The sequence below is a fragment of the Podarcis vaucheri genome (genome assembly GCF_965113315.1).
Source record: "Podarcis vaucheri genome assembly, chromosome: 1".
Classification (NCBI taxonomy): domain Eukaryota; kingdom Metazoa; phylum Chordata; class Lepidosauria; order Squamata; family Lacertidae; genus Podarcis; species Podarcis vaucheri.
The window spans coordinates 48,672,790-48,691,198 of record NC_138759.1 but is presented as its reverse complement, the minus strand read 5'-3'; the positions used below and the strand labels follow the sequence as shown (position 1 = coordinate 48,691,198).

Below are 18,409 nucleotides of genomic sequence, written 5' to 3'. Positions count from 1 at the left end.
TGGAGAAAGCTAGAGAGTTCCAGAAAGACATCTACTTCTGCTTCATTGACTATGCAAAAGCCTTTGACTGTGTCGACCACAGCAAACTATGGCAAGTTCTTAAAGAAATGGGAGTGCCTGATCACCTCATCTGTCTCCTGAGAAATCTCTATGTGGGACAAGAAGCTACAGTTAGAACTGGATATGGAACAACTGATTGGTTCCAAATTGGGAAAGGAGTACGGCAAGGCTTTATATTGTCTCCCTGCTTATTTAACTTATATGCAGAATTCATCATGCGAAAGGCTGGGCTGGATGAATCCCAAGCCGGAATTAAGATTGCCGGAAGAAATATCAACAACCTCAGATATGCAGATGACACAACCTTGATGGAAGAAAGTGAAGAGGACTTAAAGAACCTTTTAATGAGGGTGAAAGAGGAGAGCGCAAAATATGGTCTGAAGCTCAACATCAAAAAAACGAAGATCATGGCCACTGGGCCCATCACCTCCTGGCAAATAGAAGGGGAAGAAATGGAGGCAGTGAGAGATTTTACTTTCTTGGGCTCCATGATCAGTGCAGATGGTGACAGCAGCCACGAAATTAAAAGACGCCTGCTCCTTGGGAGAAAGGCGATGGCAAACCTAGACAACATCTTAAAAAGCAGAAACATCACCTTGCCAACAAAGGTCCGTATAGTAAAAGCCATGGTTTGCCCAGTAGTGATGTATGGAAGTGAGAGCTGGACCATAAAGAAGGCTGATCGCCGAAGAATTGATGCTTTTGAATTATGGTGCTGGAGGAGACTCTTGAGAGTCCCATGGACTGCAAGAAGATCAAACCTCTCCATTCTGAAGGAAATCAGCCCTGAGCGCTCACTGGAAGGACAGATCGTGAAGCTGAGGCTCCAATACTTTGGCCACCTCATGAGAAGAGAAGACTCCCTGGAAAAGACCCTGATGTTGGGAAAGATGGAGGGCACAAGGAGAAGGGGACGACAGAGAATGAGATGGTTGGATGGTGTTCTTGAAGCTACCAGCATGAGTTTGATCAAACTGCGGGAGGCAGTGGAGGACAGAAGTGCCTGGCGTGCTCTGGTCCATGGGGTCACGAAGAGTCGGACATGACTAAACGACTAAACAACAACAACAACAACATGCCTCAATACCAGTTACTGAGGAACACAAGTGCAAGAATGATACCTTGCTTCCCACAGGCATCTGTTAACAGCAAAACCAGGCGCCTTCATCTGCCCCAGCTGCAACAAAACATGTCTCTCCTGTAGTGGTCTCTACAGCCACAGCAGGCACTGTGGCTCTCCAATGGTTTGACTTTACCCTTGATGGCACACTCTTTCATTGTCTTTCAAGGCAGATGGATGCCAACATGCTATGTCATGCTGAGCACACACACACACACACACACAGAGAGAGAGAGAGAGAGAGAGAGAGAGAGAGAGAGAGAGAGAGAGAAAGAGAGAAAGGAAGGAAGGAAGGAAGGAAGGAAGGAAGGAAGGAAGGAAGGAAATGCAGCATACAGATATAAGGATATTAATGTTTGTTGATATACTCTTGGGGTATGATCAACAGAGCTGCCTGCAGTTTTGGTTTTTCCTTTGTCAGCATGGCTATGGGTGTTGTCACAATGAGCTCCTGCATTTCAAAATTCACCTCTAGTTTATTGCTTCTACTGTAGGTCAGAGGGCATAGGATGGCAGCCTGAGATTCTTAGATCAGGTATGCTGACACCAGGTGATTCATCTCTGTTCTAATGCAAGTTAGATTCAGCAGCAACTTCCTCTTCATCTATTTCACCCTTTTTTGAAAGCCTTGGTAGCTGCTTCTTAAGTGCCTCTCATCATGTTTACCAAAAGCTCCCTGATTTTTGCATGCACAAGTTAGTTAATGAGGCCCACTTGAAAAACGTACTTTGAGCACTGACAAGCATTTAGCATTCTGTGCTGGCAGAATGTATACTTTTGAGGGTCAGTTAGGGCACAGGAGTAGGTACATTATGTCCATTTTCCAAATGAACCAAGGCTGGCAATATACAAGGCAGGGAGCTAAAGAATGAAATGTCACTTTGGTCCAGACACCATCACATCACCCCGGAAACTGATCTTCGTCATGCTAATGGGTGATTGAAATACAAATACAACAGCAGAAGAGAAAAAATAAATAGCATCACAGGGCACAAAAGGGTAGAAATAAAATTGAGGTGATTGTGTGTGTAACTGAACCAAATAAATCTATGTATACACGCAGCAATAATGGGAATTTAATGTTGCATCAGGTCAAGGGAAGAGATAATAATCACTAGGCTTTTGTTTAGCAAATTGCAAAAAAATATTTAGGGTAACTCAGAGTCCCATGGGGAGTTGGACAGCAAAAGCCAAACCCCAATTTTTACATCAATTTCTAGAATTATTTTTTTAAACAAAAAGCCGTCTTCTGCAATCAAATGCAAAACAGAAACTCAGCCACTGAATGCCTGCCATAATACTAGGAACAATTTGCTGCTATATCTCACCCCAGATTCCTCTTTCCAAGTGGATATTCTGCAGCAAGCTTTCCTCAGCCCCACCCAGGCAGGACTAAAGCCATGCGTAACAAGCCATTGCATATAATGCACGTCACACGGCTGTTTGTTGGCAGAGATGAGACCTGGGAATGTCAGAGGAAGCTGCTTTCAACGGCTGCTAACTCTCCAGGGCAATAAAGGGGCAACTCAGCCCCATAATCCCCACCTCCCACCCTGAGGAGCAGCTCTAGGAATTTCAAAATAATGACAATCACCATCATGCTGATTCACATAAATATTGCTCAATGAACTCAGGAGAAAAAGACTGTGTGGTGCCAGTTTGGAGGATAAACAGAGAGCAGCAGACAATGTGGAGTCAGCAACCCTGAACAGCCACAGGAAAAAACAGCATGTGACTGATTCTGGGCATGGCCATCTGCAACGGCAGAGGGTCAACTCATATTCAGTCTAATAATTACTTCCTAATTCAGATAGCGTTATTTTTTTTAAGCGACAATTTATTTAGACCACTTCTATACCACTTAATGTATAAAAAGATAACTCTAAGTGTTGTACAGAAAGGAGCTTATATTGGAGAGTTTATGCAGTGTGTGTGTGTGTCCATATATAGTATAGGTTCCATTTTCCTCAGAGACTGCGGTCACTTCCAGATGGCCTGTTTATTGAGAATTCATTATTTGCTTGGACAGATCCTAAATACAGTTCTCCACATTTCTGCAGCAATCTGCAACTAAAAAAAAAAAAGTCCTCATAATACACATTTTCAGGACACAGTTGTGACTAATATACACATTTTTCAAGACATTTTCTCCAGTACAGTGGTGCCTCGCAAGACGAAATTAATCCGTTCCGCGAGTCTCTTTGTCTTGCGGTTTTTTTGTCTTGCGAAGCACGGCTATTAGCGGCTTAGCGGCTATTAGCGGCTTAGCGGCTATTAACGGCTTAGCGGCTTAGCAGCTATTAACGGCTTAGCGGCTTTAAGAAAAAGGAAACAAACTTGCAAGAACTCACAAGACGTTTCGTCTTGCGAAGCAAGCCCATAGGGAAATTCGTCTTGCGGAACGACTCAAAAAACGGAAAACTCTTTCGTCTAGCGAGTTTTTCGTCTTGCGAGGCATTCGTCTTGCAGGGCACCACTGTATGGTCCATTTCTGCATGTTATTTTCATAAGCGTAAACATGTTTATAAAAAACATTTCCCTACTCTATGCATCTTTGCTTGGAGAACTGCATTACAAAATTTGGAGAAGTATGAATTTCAAAGCACACTTGCGCTTTTGTTTGCGTGTTGATTCAAAGTATGCTAATTAGGTGGTTGCTCATCACAATGCAAACAAAATCAAATTTCTACCCCATCCCTACTCATGAGTAAGTTATACTGCAACACTGCCAAGATCAGGCTACGGGAGTTGAAGCCCATGAGCACGTGAATTTCCAGCTATCTCCAGAACCGACTTCCTGGAAATTCCTCCTGGGACCAATTTAAGGTGTTTATGTTGACATTTAAGGCTGTAAATGACTTGGTCCTCAAATATCTGAAATATCCCCAACCTTTGGCCCTCCAGATGTTTTGGACTACAATTCCCATCATCCCTGCTCACTGGTCCTGTTAGCTAGGGATCATGGGAGTTGTAGGCCAAAAACCTGGAGGGCCGCAGGTTGGGGGTACCTGTTCTAGACCAACCTGCCCAGAGACCTCCAGGGAAAGCCCTGAAAGTGGTTCCTGCCTGTAATGAGGTTTGTGGTGAAGGCCTGCTGGTGAATTTTCTTTGCAGTGACCTTTGGAGCGGCCTCCCTCTGAGGAGTGCCTCATCCCCACAATGATTTTCATTTGGCACCCAGTGAGGACGCACCTCTTTGCCCAGGTTCTTTGGGCAGGGTTGCGGTGAATTGGGCACGCTTATGTTTTTGCCGCCACTATTATATTTCATTTGTCTTTTGAACTGTGCCTTCTTCTTGTTTTACGTTTTCAGTTTTTGTAGTTAGTGGCATCCATGAGTCCCATTAGCAGAAGCTCTGTGGAAGGACTTCTACTTGCACTTCAGGGTTCCCCCCCCCCTTCTCCTCCCACTCTGTGCCCCACAAAATCCATAGAATCCTAGAATTGTAGAGTTGCAAAGGACCCTGAGGGTCATCTAGTCCAACCCCCAGAAATCCTGGAATCTCATCTAAAGCATCAATGACAGATGACCATCCAACCTCTACTGAAAAACCCTCTGGTGGTTCAAGGGGATCAGGAAAGCCCCCAGAACAGGACTGAAGAGGGAGAAGAGGGGAGTTGTTCTATCAGGCCAGCTGAAATGTTTCTTTCTCACAAGTTGAAAAGCCTAACAATGTGTGTGTGTGTGTGTGTGTGTGTGTGTGTGTGTGTATTTCCACTTCGGAACCTGTGGTTGGATTAAAAGTATTAAAAATATTTTTTTCAATTAAAAAATCCCAGTCCGCCATCAAGATTCATCTGTCATTTTTTGACACTCCTCGTACTACAAAGAGAAGCTTTAGGATTTATGAACATAGGAAGCTGTGTTATACTGAGGCAGATCACCTAAGCTCAGTTCAGTGGTGCCTTGGGTTACGAACTTAATTCATTCCGGACGTCTGTTCTTAAACTGAAACCGTTCTTAACCTGAGGCACGCTTTCGCTTATGGGGCCTCCCGCTGCCGCCACCATGCCGCCGTGTGATTTCCATTCTCATCCTGGGGCAAAGTTTGCAACCTGGAGCAAGTACTTTGGGGTTAGCGGAGTTTGTAACCCACGGCGTTTGTAACCCACAGCATTTGTAACCCAAGGTACTACTGTATTGTCTACACTGTCAGTGGCTCTCCAGGTTTCATAGAATCATAGAATCCTAGAGTTGGAAGAGACCACAAGGGCCATCGAGTCCAACCCCCTGCCAAGCAGGAAACACCATCAGAGCACTCCTGACATATGGTTGTCAAGCCTCTGCTTAAAGACTTCCAAAGAAGGAGACTCCACCACACTCCTTGGCAGCAAATTCCACTGTCGAACAGCTCTTACTGTCAGGAAGTTCTTCCTAATGTTTAGGTGGAATCTTCTTTCTTCTTTCTTGTTTCAGGCAGGATGTCTCTCTCAGCCCTACCTGGAGATGCCAGAGATTGAACCTGGGACCTTGTATGGAATGCATATGCCCCAGGGCTGAGCAATGGCCCTTTTCTAAGCATCAGAACCTGAGCAGTAACTGATGTCTCCACTCAGGGGCTAGTGTGCACTCAGGCTGAACCCTTTACTAGGGTTTCCATATTTCAAAAAGTAATAATAATAATAATAATAATAATAATAATAATAATAATAAAACCATCATGAATTTCTTAAGGAAATTCGCCAAAATCTACACTTTCGACATAGGTTGCGATTTTCACCAGGACATGTTTCCAATGGGAAATTCTGGACGTACGGAAACCCTACCTTTACCACTAGGAAAGAAAATGAAACTTGTACAGGCTTGTATTTAACGCAGCAGCACTGAGTAAGAACCCTGTCAGCGCACGAATTTACGCTGGAGCAATTAGACTTCTCTGCAACCTGCTCCCCTCCCCCGATTTAGGGGAGCGTGACCATTTCATCCTCACTGGGTATCAAGCTAAGAGGGCACTGCAAGGAGTGCTGCAACAATGAAAAACCACAGAAGATGAAAGGCGGCCGGAGGGTAGGATTTGGTGTTGCACAGGGTGCCGCTGAAATTAAAAAACCCAAAGTCTGCCACTGCCCCACACATGCAGAGGAAGATGACCTGATGCAAGGCAGCTTACTTTGTTCCTATCTAGCCTGGGCTGCCTTGGACCATTTGCAATCTTGCCACTCCTCCACTGCATCTCACCCTATGGGCTCTTGTTAGCATTTGAAGATTTAATTTGGGGGGGGGGGAATGGGAGTCTTCACAGAAGACGTCTCAGTGGTGTAACTAGCAGTGGAGACCAAAGGGTCTTGCCCACAGAGCTGCTACATAGACGGCATTTTCTCTTACTTAAAGCACTTTGCCAAAGAACGAGATATTGGGGGGGTCACAGTACAAAGCTCACGGAAAAGGACATTTTGGAATGCTGGGAATGAACAAAACCATGCTAGGTATGATTAGGGAAAGGATTGGAAGGAAGGAACCAACATTATATAAATCAGGGGTGGGGAGCCTTCGGCTTGGGGGCTAAATGTGGCCTTCTAGGTCTGTCTGTTCAGCTCTCAGGGCCCTCCCCAGGAGCCATGCTGCACACTCTCTTCAAGGGCTTTTGCCTGGCTGGAATGTGCCCTGGAACTGTGACGCTGCCTCTTCCTTCCTGGATGGAGGGTGGTGATGCATGCATGAGTGCATATATATATGAAACCCATGACTTTTGCATGACTGGCAGGTAACCTGCTGTAGAAGAAGAAGAGTTTGGATTTGATATCCCGCTTTATCACTACCCTAAGGAGTCTCAAAGCGGCTAACAATCTCCTTTCCCTTAGTCCCTCACAACAAACACTCTGTGAGGTGAGTGAGGCTGAGAGACTTCAGAGAAGTGTGACTGGCCCAAGGTCACCCAGCAGCTGCATGTGGAGGAGCGGAGACGTGAACCCGGTTCCCCAGATTACGAGTCCACCGCTCTTAACCACTACACCACACTGGCTCTCTGTACACAGGCACTGCCCACCTTTGCCTCTGGAATATACAGTTCCATTTGCCTTACCTTTTTTTTTTTTAAAAAAAAGCCAAACCTAACCTATTTTCAGCTGCTTTCAGCGCATTGGTCTAGCCACCTCAGTACAGTGGTACTTTGGTTGTCGAACAGCTTGGGTGTCAAACAAATCGGCTCCCAAACGCAGCAAAACCGGAAGCTGAACGTCTGGCGCGGTTTCCACAGCTTCCGCTTGAGTGCAGGAAGCTCCTGCAGCCAATCGGAAGCCGCACCTTGGTTTTCAAACTGTTCCAGGAGTTGAAAGGACTCCCGAAACGGAATAAGTTCGACAACCAAGGTACCACTGTATAGTGTATTCTGAGTGCCAGTCTTAGAAAGAGGTCTTTGCTACCTGGATATGCCAGGGATTGAACTTGGGACCTGATTGTGTGGGGAGTGCAGATGGAGCAACCTTTCCCTACGAAGAAAGTCTTAAGAAGTGGTGCTTTTATTCTGTTGTGAGCACCGGCCTCTGCTTACGTACGTATTCAGGACAGCTCCATGCAGGGCTCAGGCTGAAGGCTTCATGAGAGCCTATCTCAGAAGTTACTATATTTGCAGTCATCCTCAGTCAGAGCCTTAAATAGGAGCTGTGACTCTGTTTTGGTAGCTAGCTCTGCACTGGCAGTTATAATCCAGCCACAGCTAGGGGGACACAGGTTCCTGGATTAAAGACCTGAGATTAAACCCCTGGATTTAAAGGCCTGAGAACCTCTACTCAGAAAGGAGTTACAAACTTGACTATTGTGTGTCTTCCTCTCACTTGCTCTAATAAATAAATAAAAAGTCAGACTCACACATTCATTATTATTTTTTTAGATTAATTTTGCTATTGTAGTTGAAGGGTAACAAGTCCTTCGGTCTCTTATACAATATTCTAACTCACAAAATAATCATAATAATCATAATCATAATCATAATCTGCGGCGGTAGAAGGGCAGCACCTTTCATTTATCCTTCAGATGGTTTTTAGAACCTAGTGATGACAAAAAGAAAGAAAACTGAGGAGATAAGAGAATTAACTGGAGCTTGTTGCTGGTCTTGGGGTGAGAAAGGTAAGCTCTGATTTTGGTACTTAAAAGAGGTGCACTATGGGTAAGTTGCCACCTCAGAAAAACAGGAGAGAAGGTGTTTTTGTGGTCACTGCTGGAGGAGGCAGGGGATTAAAAGAGTCCCAGGTAAGGGACTTCTCCGTGTGGCTTCCCTTCAGGCCTGCTGTGCCACATCCCCATGATTCCAGCAGTTTTTGTTTTGTTTTGTGTATTTAAAATCAAAGAGTACCACCTAGCCTCAGGAGCCTAAACCCCACACTCTTTGACGGAGTTCTGGAGTGACGCGGCTGAGAAACAAGCTGTCCTTTAAAAAAGAGGCAAGGGTGTTCATCTTCTCCTTGAGAGGCGAGACTGTCCAGTGTCCTCGGAGAAGGATGTCAATGGCAAGTGACCAGGCAATGGGTTCAGAGGCAGAGGCTCAGCAGGGCAGCTCAGCCAGGCACAGTTCAGACTCTTGTGTGTCTGCAGGTCCGTGAAGGGCCTGAGGCAGAGGCCGCTGCGGAAGTGGACGGGGATTCCTCGTCGGTGGTGTCTCCCTGCTCTTCCTTGTGGAGGCCGAGGCTGATGTGGCTCTGCAGGGCTGCTGGAGTCAGCCATTCCTTGGGCAGGCAGCTTTGCAGGAAGGGAATACAGGAGCTGAAGTAGGCCAGGCGGTTCACCCAGCGGGGGATTTCCTTCCCACACAGGATCTGGGGGAAATGGACAGAACAACAACAACAGGTAACCGTTATATCATAGGTGCCTGGTGAAAGGTGATTGCTCCGCACATGGTCACCTCCCCATGCCTGTTCATGTTTCCAGGGGTGGGGAGCATAGCTGTCAACTTTTCCCTTTTCTTGCAAGGAATCCTGTTCAGAATAAGGGAATTTCCCTTAAAAAAAGGGAAACATTGACAGCTATGGTGGGGAGATGGGAGAGAAATGATGCCACATATCACTGCAACGTTCTATTTTGGAAGTGAAGCACACAGACCATGTGGAAGTGTCGCCTAAACCCCGAAAGCAAAGAGGAAAACACTTGGCAAGTTGGCATTTCAACTATTTGGGCAACTTGTGATTGGGGGTGCAGTCAGGTAATTTGAGACTTTGGACTTAATGGTTTCATGGGGGGCACTCTTTAGATCAGGAGATCCAGTGGTGTAGCGTGGGTTGTCAGCACCCGGGGCAAGGCAAGTAATTTGCGCCCCCTAACCCTAACCCCCAGATGTTGCGCCCGGTGCGCCCGGCCCCCCCTGCACCCCCCACGCTACGCCACTGAGGAGATCTAACCTTTGATTTGTGAGTCTCCCCCACTCATAAGATTTTTTTCTGGACACCTCCCCCACCCCCCCACCGCAAGACCCTGCTGACTTTGGCGACAGCAACTGCAAAAGATTTTAAGGAAAGCAGACACTGCTGGAGTGAGTGGGATGCAGCAACCTGATGAGCATACAGTTTACCCTTCCTGGTCATTAGATCGATCGTGTCATGAGCAGAGCGAAGGTAATAACCATAACCCCCTCCTCAGCGTAGCTGCATGCTTCAGTTGAGGAATGGGTGGCTGTGTGCCTGAATGTCTGTCTGTCTGTGTGTGTGTGCATGTGAGGGTGCTTGTGGAAGAGTTCTATGTCCACCTTTGCAACTGGCATGTGGACTCCAGAAGGTTGGTCAAAGGTGAAAGTGGCCTTCAGGCCAGGAAAGATTCAGTACTCCTGCTTTAGAGGGTGTGTACTACTTCTCTTATTTTAAACAGACACTGCTTGCCCTGTTGTGTTAGGTGGCCTTCCTGCTCAGTTTGCTGAGCAGGGCTCTGGACCTTACAGTTTTGTCCTGGCAAAACCACCACTTGCAACCTAAACTGTGTAATCCCCCTATATCAGGGCTCAGCAAACTTTTTCAGCAGGGGGCTGGTCCAGTGTACCTCAGACTTTGTTGGGGGCCAGACTATATCTTGAAAATAAAGAATGAACGAATTCCTATGCCTCACAAATAACCCAGAGCTGGATTTTAAATAAAAAGACACATTCTACTCATGTAAAAACACGCTGATTCCTGGACCGTCCGTGGGCTGTATTGAGAAGGCGATTGGGCCAGATCTGGCCCCCAGGCCTTAGTTTCCCTACTCATGCCCTATTTGGAAGATTTCTGGAAAATAAAACATACTCATCACTTCGTTTAAATACGAACATCCCCACATACCACCAGAATACAGTCCTAAGCTGGATTTGTTCAACATCTACTGCAGGCAGTGGGGTCAAGGAAGGAAAGACCATGCACTTCCCTGAAGAGGGAAACAGAAGACCTACAAGAAGTAACAAAGCAAACTAGGCAAGTGGTAACAGGCCATAAAATCCATTCTACACGCAAGCTCTAGGGACAGAACGGCCTTCATCTTGCAGCGCTGAGAGAGCATGGCAAATGAGCAGGAGTGGAGAGGCAAGCCCTGCAATGCCTGCTGTGAAACAAGATCCCACGGCGAGAAAAGGGAGAACTAGAAAGCTTCTGAAACCAAGCCAACAGTAGCTGGCCTAGAGACCTCTGCAGTCATCTGGCTTTCTGCTTGAAAGTTGATCTAAAGAAGGTAACATCTCTGCCTGTTCTAGGACTGTGATTTTGTGGAACTAACATAGGCCTGCCAGATCACCTCCTGGCTGGGGCTTCAGTTTCTATAGAACAGGCCTGAACAACTTCTTAACCAAAGCTAAAGCATCTGACCAGTCATGCCTTCTGGTGTGTGTGACACAGAACATAGGTCAGAAGCAGAAATACTTCTGAATACTAGTTGTTGGAAACCATGGCAGAGAAGAGAGTCCTCTTGGGCTCAGGTTCTGCATATGGATTTCCCACAGGCATCTAGTTGGCTGGCTGCTGTGAGACCAGGATAGTGGACTACATGGGCTATTGGCCTGATCCAGCAGGCTCTTATGTTCTTATTGTGAGGTGTCATACACCAAATCAGACCATTTCTCCATTGAGCTCAGTATTTTCTTCAATGACAAGTAGTGGCTCTCCAAAGTTCCAGACAGAGGCCTAACTTGGCCCTCCCTGGAGATTCCACAGATTTAACTTGGGACCTTTAGCAGGAAAAGCATGTGCAACAACATGTCTCAAACATGCCCCCTGGTAAGCTATGGGGGGCTTTGTAGGGCAAATGTTGTGAAGGCCTAGTCTAGATTGTAAGAAGAAGAGCTAAATGGCTTAGAACCAGGTTACCTCAGAAACTGCCTGCTCCCCTACAAAACCAGACTTGGAGACCTTGCTGTCTTTCCCATCCACATAGGTGGATACAAGAGGCAGAGCCTTCTCAGCAGTGGCCCCACTCAGCGGCAATTCACTAGGCTCCCTCCCTGTCTTTCCACACTTTGAAGGGCAGCCAGCTTTTAATAGGTGATCGCTGTTTTCTTTGGATGTTTGATGATGTTCTTGCTGAAGTTTTAATATTATTGCTTTAATGATTGCTGTTTTTATGTGTATTTCCCCCCCTTACCTTGTTTTTTCATTGTAAGTTTCTTCGATTATTAGTTTTTAAAAGTAGAATGGGTATAAATTCAAGTAGGCTGCCGTGGTGAGTCAAAGTTCTTCAGGCTCTGGGCTCCAAAAATTTAAACCTGCCCCTCTGAATAGAGCAGGGAAGCTCGTCAATGTGAATAACTGCAGCTTAACCCAACCTTCCTCAGCCTGGTGTCCTCCGGATGTTTTAGACTACAATTCCCATCACTCCTGAGCCTTGGCCATGTTGGCTGGGACTGATGGGAGCTGGAGTTCAAAACACCTTGAAGACACCAGGCTGGGGAAGGCTAGTCTAGCCAATAAGGGCTCAGAGAAGCAAGCCTGACACCCTTGCAATATGCAGGAGTCCCAACACTTCTGCGATCCAAAGAGCTTCGTTCTTTGGTTGAAATGCAGTTCTGCTTTTTTATGCATGAAAGTCCTTGAGATGAAGATTTTTAAGTACAGGGAGCAGCTGCAGGATGACAGGGAAGGTAACAAGTGGCTCTCTGGGGAAGGCTTGGTTATAATTAAGACTAAGATTACTGGTGACACTTGAGAATAATGGCTTTCACTCTGAATGGATGAACAACTGTAAGTCATCTTACAGTAAGCTGCAAGTTTACTGCATTGGCAGAAAATGGATTTTCTCCCCCTATCCCAGTAGGCGTTGCTACATGGCCACTGTCAGAACAGCCACAATTAATGGCTAAAGGAGCATTATGATTACACTGTGCTAGATATAAGATGTTATGTATTACGGCTTGGTATTGACCTTGAACAAGTGATGTGGGAAAAGCTGATCTGGCACCTATTGGCCTTGTGCTTACCAAACTGTATTAAAAACAAGGCCTGTAACTCTTATAGATATAGTAATGCAGCCGAAGTTCGGAACTGGAGAGTGCAGAATATGAACTTCCAGATAATCCCAAACTCCCAAATCCAGTTTGAAACTTCTAGATAATCCCAAACTCTTCCAACATTCAGGCTGAATTCATAATTACATTAGCATCAATCACGCTCATTGCTGCAGCTGCCCCCTTCCCTTCACCACTGAAACTTTGCTGGCAGTGGTGGTAGCAATGAGAAAGACTTCTGTGTCAGCTGTCATTAGGCCACAGCACCATGTTAGGAACCATATCCACGGGGTGAAATGCCATTTCCCAGGGCTTTTGATTCCTGCCACCACCACTACACCAATGGGACCCAGCACATAATTCCGGGATTGTCCCAGGAATATTGGGCTACTTGGAGAGTATGAGAGGGCCCTCATACAGGATTCAGCTGCAAAACTGAAACCTTCCAGCTTGTCTTTTAGAGAGACATTGCACAACAAGGTAGGTGGAAATTGGGTACCACAACTTGCATGAGTGAAACTGCTTTCTGCTTATGCAAAACTACTACAGAGTAGTATGGCTAGTGCCCATTGAGACTGGTGGAGCGGAAGGCAAGGAGGCCAACAGTAGGTGGAGCCAGAGCCAATGACAGCAGAGCCAGCTAATTCTAGTTTTTCATAGAATCACAGCGTTGGAAGGGACCAAAAGCACCATGTAGTCCAACCCCCTGCAATGCAGGAGACATTTGCCCAACGTGGGGCTTGAACCAACGATCCTGAGATTATGAGTCTATTGACTGAGCTTGTCTCCATCCTCTTCATCGCTGGGTTCTGCAAGGGCAAGTGTGACACTAAGGAAGAGGGAACTGACTGCTCTGGCCACCCTCTGGACTGGAAGTAAGTAAAAAGGTAGGCATGTGGGGCCTGGCTGAGGACAAACTCATGGACCAATCTTCACTGCTATCACAACAGATAAAGTAAAGGTAAAGGGACCCCTGACTGTTAGGTTCAGTCATGACCGACTCTGGGGTTGCGGTGCTCATCTCGCTTTATTGGCCGAGGGAGCCGGCGTACAGCTTCCGGGTCATGTGGCCAGCATGACTAAGCCGCTTCTGGCGAACCAGAGCAGCGCACGGAAACGCCGTTTACCTTCCCGCTGGAGCGGTCCCTATTTATCTACTTGCACTTTGACGTGCTTTCAAACTGCTAGGTTGGCAGGAGCAGGGACCGAGCAACAGGAGGTCACCCCATTGCGGGGATTCGAACCGCTGATCTTCTGATTGGCAAGTCCTAGGCTCTGTGGTTTAACCCACAGTGCCACCCGCATCCCTATCACAACGGATACAACTCCCAAAATGAGAAAGATGCCAGTGCCATAGGAAGAGAAGTGGCTCCAGTTGCTAAGATGCAAATACTTTCCACAAGTCACTCTATCAATCAAATCCGAGAAGACAATGTGGGGGAAAGGAACCTTCAAAATAATAATTGCACTTGAATCCTGGCCTGAAATATAATCACTTCCAACTTAAAATGCATCTACTTGGTTTGAGAGAGATGATATGGCAATTTAGAAAATGCCTCGAGATGCTTAACGTTCTGAATCGACATCCCACAGAGTCCGGGAAGAAAAGAACACATCACACGCCTACACAGCCCATTTCCTCTCTCAAAGACTTCGGAGGAAATGCAGCTCAGGTATACCTGAGTAATCTGACTTATTAAACTACACAGCTAAGCTGCACCCACATGGAATGAAACCCTACCAACCCCTTTTCCACTGCAAAGTGCCTTTGGGGAGGGGACTATGCATCTAGCAGGGAAGCAGGTGATTAACCCTTTCCCCTCTCAGTTGCCTTCCTTCTGCAGCCCTCTCCAGTTGCAGTAACTCTCCAACAGTTTGACTTCATCCCTGAAGGCACACTGTTCCATTGCCTCCTAAGACAGATGGATGCCAGTGAACCCACCAGTGTCCCAAACCTTGTTTACCTTGCAAGTATGAGTTTAAAACCTCATAGGACTAAAAGTGGGGGGGGGGCAGGGAGATACCAGTGCAAAAGGGATGGCAGGAGAAGAGTTAAGCAGAAGGGACCATCAGACTTCATTATTCACAGCTACAGTGTGACAAGCAATATACCCAACTGTCAGAAGTTTTGCAATTCTTTCACCTGTGGCCCTAGAGGCTGCCGAACAGGTCGGAATGACTGATTCGGCCTTTTCCTCTCTGCCTCTTTCATTATGTTAAAAAAAAATGTAGAACAGTTTTATAGCAGTCAGGAGACACATAAATAGCTCAGGGAATGGGGAGTTGCTGTGCGATAACAGCAGTTTATGACCTTTTCTATGACACCTCATATGGATTGCACATACAAATCTGAAGGATCTCACCGTTGAGAGCAGGGCCATGTTGGATTTCCCCCCCTTTTGAAAGTGGAAAGTACAGTAGCAGCTCTTCTAGTGAGAGCAGCTCTACTCTGTGATTTCAAGAAGGATGCCTTTCAAACAAAGCAAGTTTGTGGCTCCTAATCAATTTCCTAATTATGGACACTTCATCTCAAGGATGCATTGCCAAGGAGAGCAGCTGGGAGCAGCAATCAGGAGGAACTGATGAGTAATCAGCGTTAATTTGTGCAACTACAAAAGGGAGCAGGGGAAACATCAGCTGATCACCAAGTGCCTTCCTGGTCAAAGGTCTTGTGCCGAGGGGTTTCGGGTTTCATTCCTAGTGCAAAGGAGGAATACCGAAGGATTTGCATGGTGAAGACTGGGGCCCCAAATGGCATATCCATTCTGGGGCAGAGCAGCCATGAAAAAAGCTGAGCCTGTGCTGCTGTTTCAAACTTTTCTGGGCTATGGATGACCTGATACTAATGGGAGTTCCCTCCCCTCAAGGCTAATTGCCCCCCCCCAATCCCTAATGGCAGGCCTGTTTCGAGAAGTTTTTAACGTTTGATGCTGTATTTTGTTGTAAGCCACCCAGAGTGACAGGGGCAACCCAGTCAGATGGGCGGGGTATAAGAATTACTACTACTACTACTACTACTACTCCAAAGGCCCTATAATGTAATGTAAGGGTACAGCTCACTGTACTCTTGCAAATCAAGTGAGATCAAGGCACCATTGTGCTGATTGATAGGGTAACCAATGAGAAGTATGGCTATCGTATTTGCAATGCAAACAGGCAGAGAATAGGAAGCAGCGGTACAGGGCAGTACAGAAGTATGTCCATACGTTGGCTCAATGTGGATTGTGAACCCCTTGTGACTCCTTTAACTGCCCTTCATCCACGCAGTGCTCTCCTCCAGCTACTGCTGTCCCATACCTTTTCCTCCCTAAATCTGGAGATTCCCTATGCATTGAACATCCGAATAGGAGAGCTGCATTGATTGTGTCTTTCTACTTGTACATAGATACATTATGGCCACCCTCATAGCTGCCTAATTACCCATTGTAGATCAACTACCACTCAGTGCTATGCTTGTAAAAGCTCTCAAAAGGTAAATGCCCATCAGGCTAGTGCGAAGGGTGATTGAAGAACAATGTTCTGATCAGAGACCTGTTCACGGCTGGAGGCCAAAGTGCCATACAAGTACACTACACAGAAACAGAATGGAAGATGAACCAACCTCTGCCAGAGCAGCTGAAAAGTGATTGCAATTCTTGTGCATGAGATGGTAGGCATTGCCCTTGTACTCCTTGCCCAGTTCCTCCATGATTTTATCCACATCTTCTTCTGTAAAGTCTGTAGTGCCCAAGGCAATGGATTCTCTGGGTTAAGCAAAGGTAAGCATCAAAAGCAGGGAACATTCAGCAAGATAATCATGAAAGATTTTAAGGCAGCCCAGGAGAGAGACACTGTAGTACAGATATATTTTACCTGGCAGATAGAGCCAAGGATGGAGTCCTTATGGAATGTTGGAACAGAGTAATGCTACAGACTTAAACAGCTTAGAAAGTAATCCAGATAGTGCTCAGCTTAAAAACAACACAATAACCTCGCACAATTAATTAGAAACCATTCTTGCCATGCACACAGGATATAGTACTAGCATAATCTATTTTTATATTCTCTTTTAAAAGAGAAAGAGAGAGGAAAATATGCTAAACAGAGTGTAGGTTTGAGCTCTACTGATATAGTTTGGGGTTTAAACTTCACATAGTTTTAAAATGTTTCATGGTACATGCAACAGGGCTGAGTTTGTAATATTTCTTGTAAGCTCTCCATTCTTGAGCCTCTGCATCAGCAACCTATGCACCAGAAAACCAATTGGGGGGGGGGATTAAGGAGATGATTTGGGTAGTCAAGACCCGCTCTGGACATGCAAAAGTCTGGCTCATTTTCATAAGTCTGCCTCAACGTGCACTTTTCTAAATTTACATTCTAGCTTTAAAATTTGAGGTGAGAGATAAATTTTTAAATGCAACCGAGGTCTATACCATATAGGGTTTTGTACATGAATGAAGTATTGGACTGGATGCAATGACATATCTGTTTAAGAGGACACTATAGTGGAAGTTTGGGGGACTATACAAAAACACTCTGGGTCTTGTATTCCCTGCTGGTCCTGCCTTTAGCAGATGGATTCATCATGCTGCATGGCACAACTTGCTTGGGTAACACTTATGTATATAAATTGTGACTGCACAGAAAAATGTGTGATTACAACAGATTGCCCCAATATTTTTTGTCTCTTGGGCCAAAGTCCTTGGCACATTCATTGCTGTTCATTCTACTTGGCAATAAATGCCCTGGCCCATGGGCGGTCATGTGAGAAGTCTCAGACCATTTGGAGGAGAATCCCATGCTATAGTTGCACCCCAAGCCAGTGCCATCCCAAAGTCATAGATGAAGGATGTTGGCATGGGGCAAAGCTGCAGCATGGGCTCCTCACATGTGGTCCAGGGGGGAAACAGTGCAGCAAGTGGTGTCAGCATGAGTAGGAACAACAAACTCCAATTCCTGGCTTAGTATTACATCTGAAAACCAGAAGCTGAGTTTTCATTCATTCCAAACAAACTATATTGAGAAGCCAAGGTTTGATCTTGGTTTACCAAGCATGGTTTGTTTGAGGAAAACAAACCAGAAACTATGGTATACTGTGATGTGCAGGTTGACCCAGTGTGTACATAAACCTGCAAGGAGGTGATATGCTGGGAAGATTTTTGTTGCTGTCCATCTTGTGTATTTAATGACATAATTTAAACAGGAACGTGGGAGTCATTCACACATTCATTAACTATGGTTTACTGGGATGTGGGAATGCTGCCACCAGTTGTCAGGTGCTCCCCTAAAAATGCATTGCTCTTTTGAGAAATCATGGGCTTCAGGACAGCAGATGTTGAGAGGAGAAGGAAAGGCCCTTACTTGAATTTAAAGGTCTCGCCAAGCTCCACAGCACTGCCTGGTGTGATTTCGAAAATCCCGCTGAAAGGGTAGGGATGCCCTCCATAGGCGAACTCTGGCAAGGAAAGAAAAAGACTGTAAGAAAGGATAAGACCAAAGTTGCATCTGAAAAAGGCCACAACTGTCTACATGGCTCAGTGTTAGTATTTAAGTCAAATATCTTCCCATAACTGGTTTCAGATGGGCCTCAACTCTGCCCTTCCTCTATAAAGAACATCGTGACAACCATAAGAATGTAATAACAGCCCTGATGGATCAGGCCAGGGACTATCTACTTCAGCCTCCTGTTCTCACAGTGGCAGAGGCGTCACGTTGTGCCCCAGACTGGGCAGCATCACTCGTGTGTGTGACATCACACGTGTGCCATTCATGTGTGACATCACCTATGCAACGCTGGGTTCTGCACTCGGCCCAATGATGTGTGCACAATGCAACATCCTGACATCACATGTACGATGTTGGCA

At 46.0% G+C, this 18,409-nt stretch overlaps 1 protein-coding gene across 1 annotated transcript in view; it reads right to left on the bottom strand.

The window, feature by feature from the left end:
* Window positions 1-8,041: 8,041 nt before the first annotated feature.
* Window positions 8,042-18,409, bottom strand: part of LOC309534743 (deubiquitinase DESI2-like) — a 49,088-nt gene continuing 38,720 nt past the window's right edge. The window contains exons 3-5 of the mRNA XM_082227060.1: window positions 17,907-18,000; window positions 16,168-16,309; window positions 8,042-8,931 (exon numbers count right to left, since the gene is read on the bottom strand). Coding sequence (XP_082083186.1) covers window positions 8,689-8,931; window positions 16,168-16,309; window positions 17,907-18,000 — 479 coding nt within the window. The 3' untranslated portion in view covers window positions 8,042-8,688. The remainder of the gene's footprint in view (window positions 8,932-16,167; window positions 16,310-17,906; window positions 18,001-18,409) is intronic.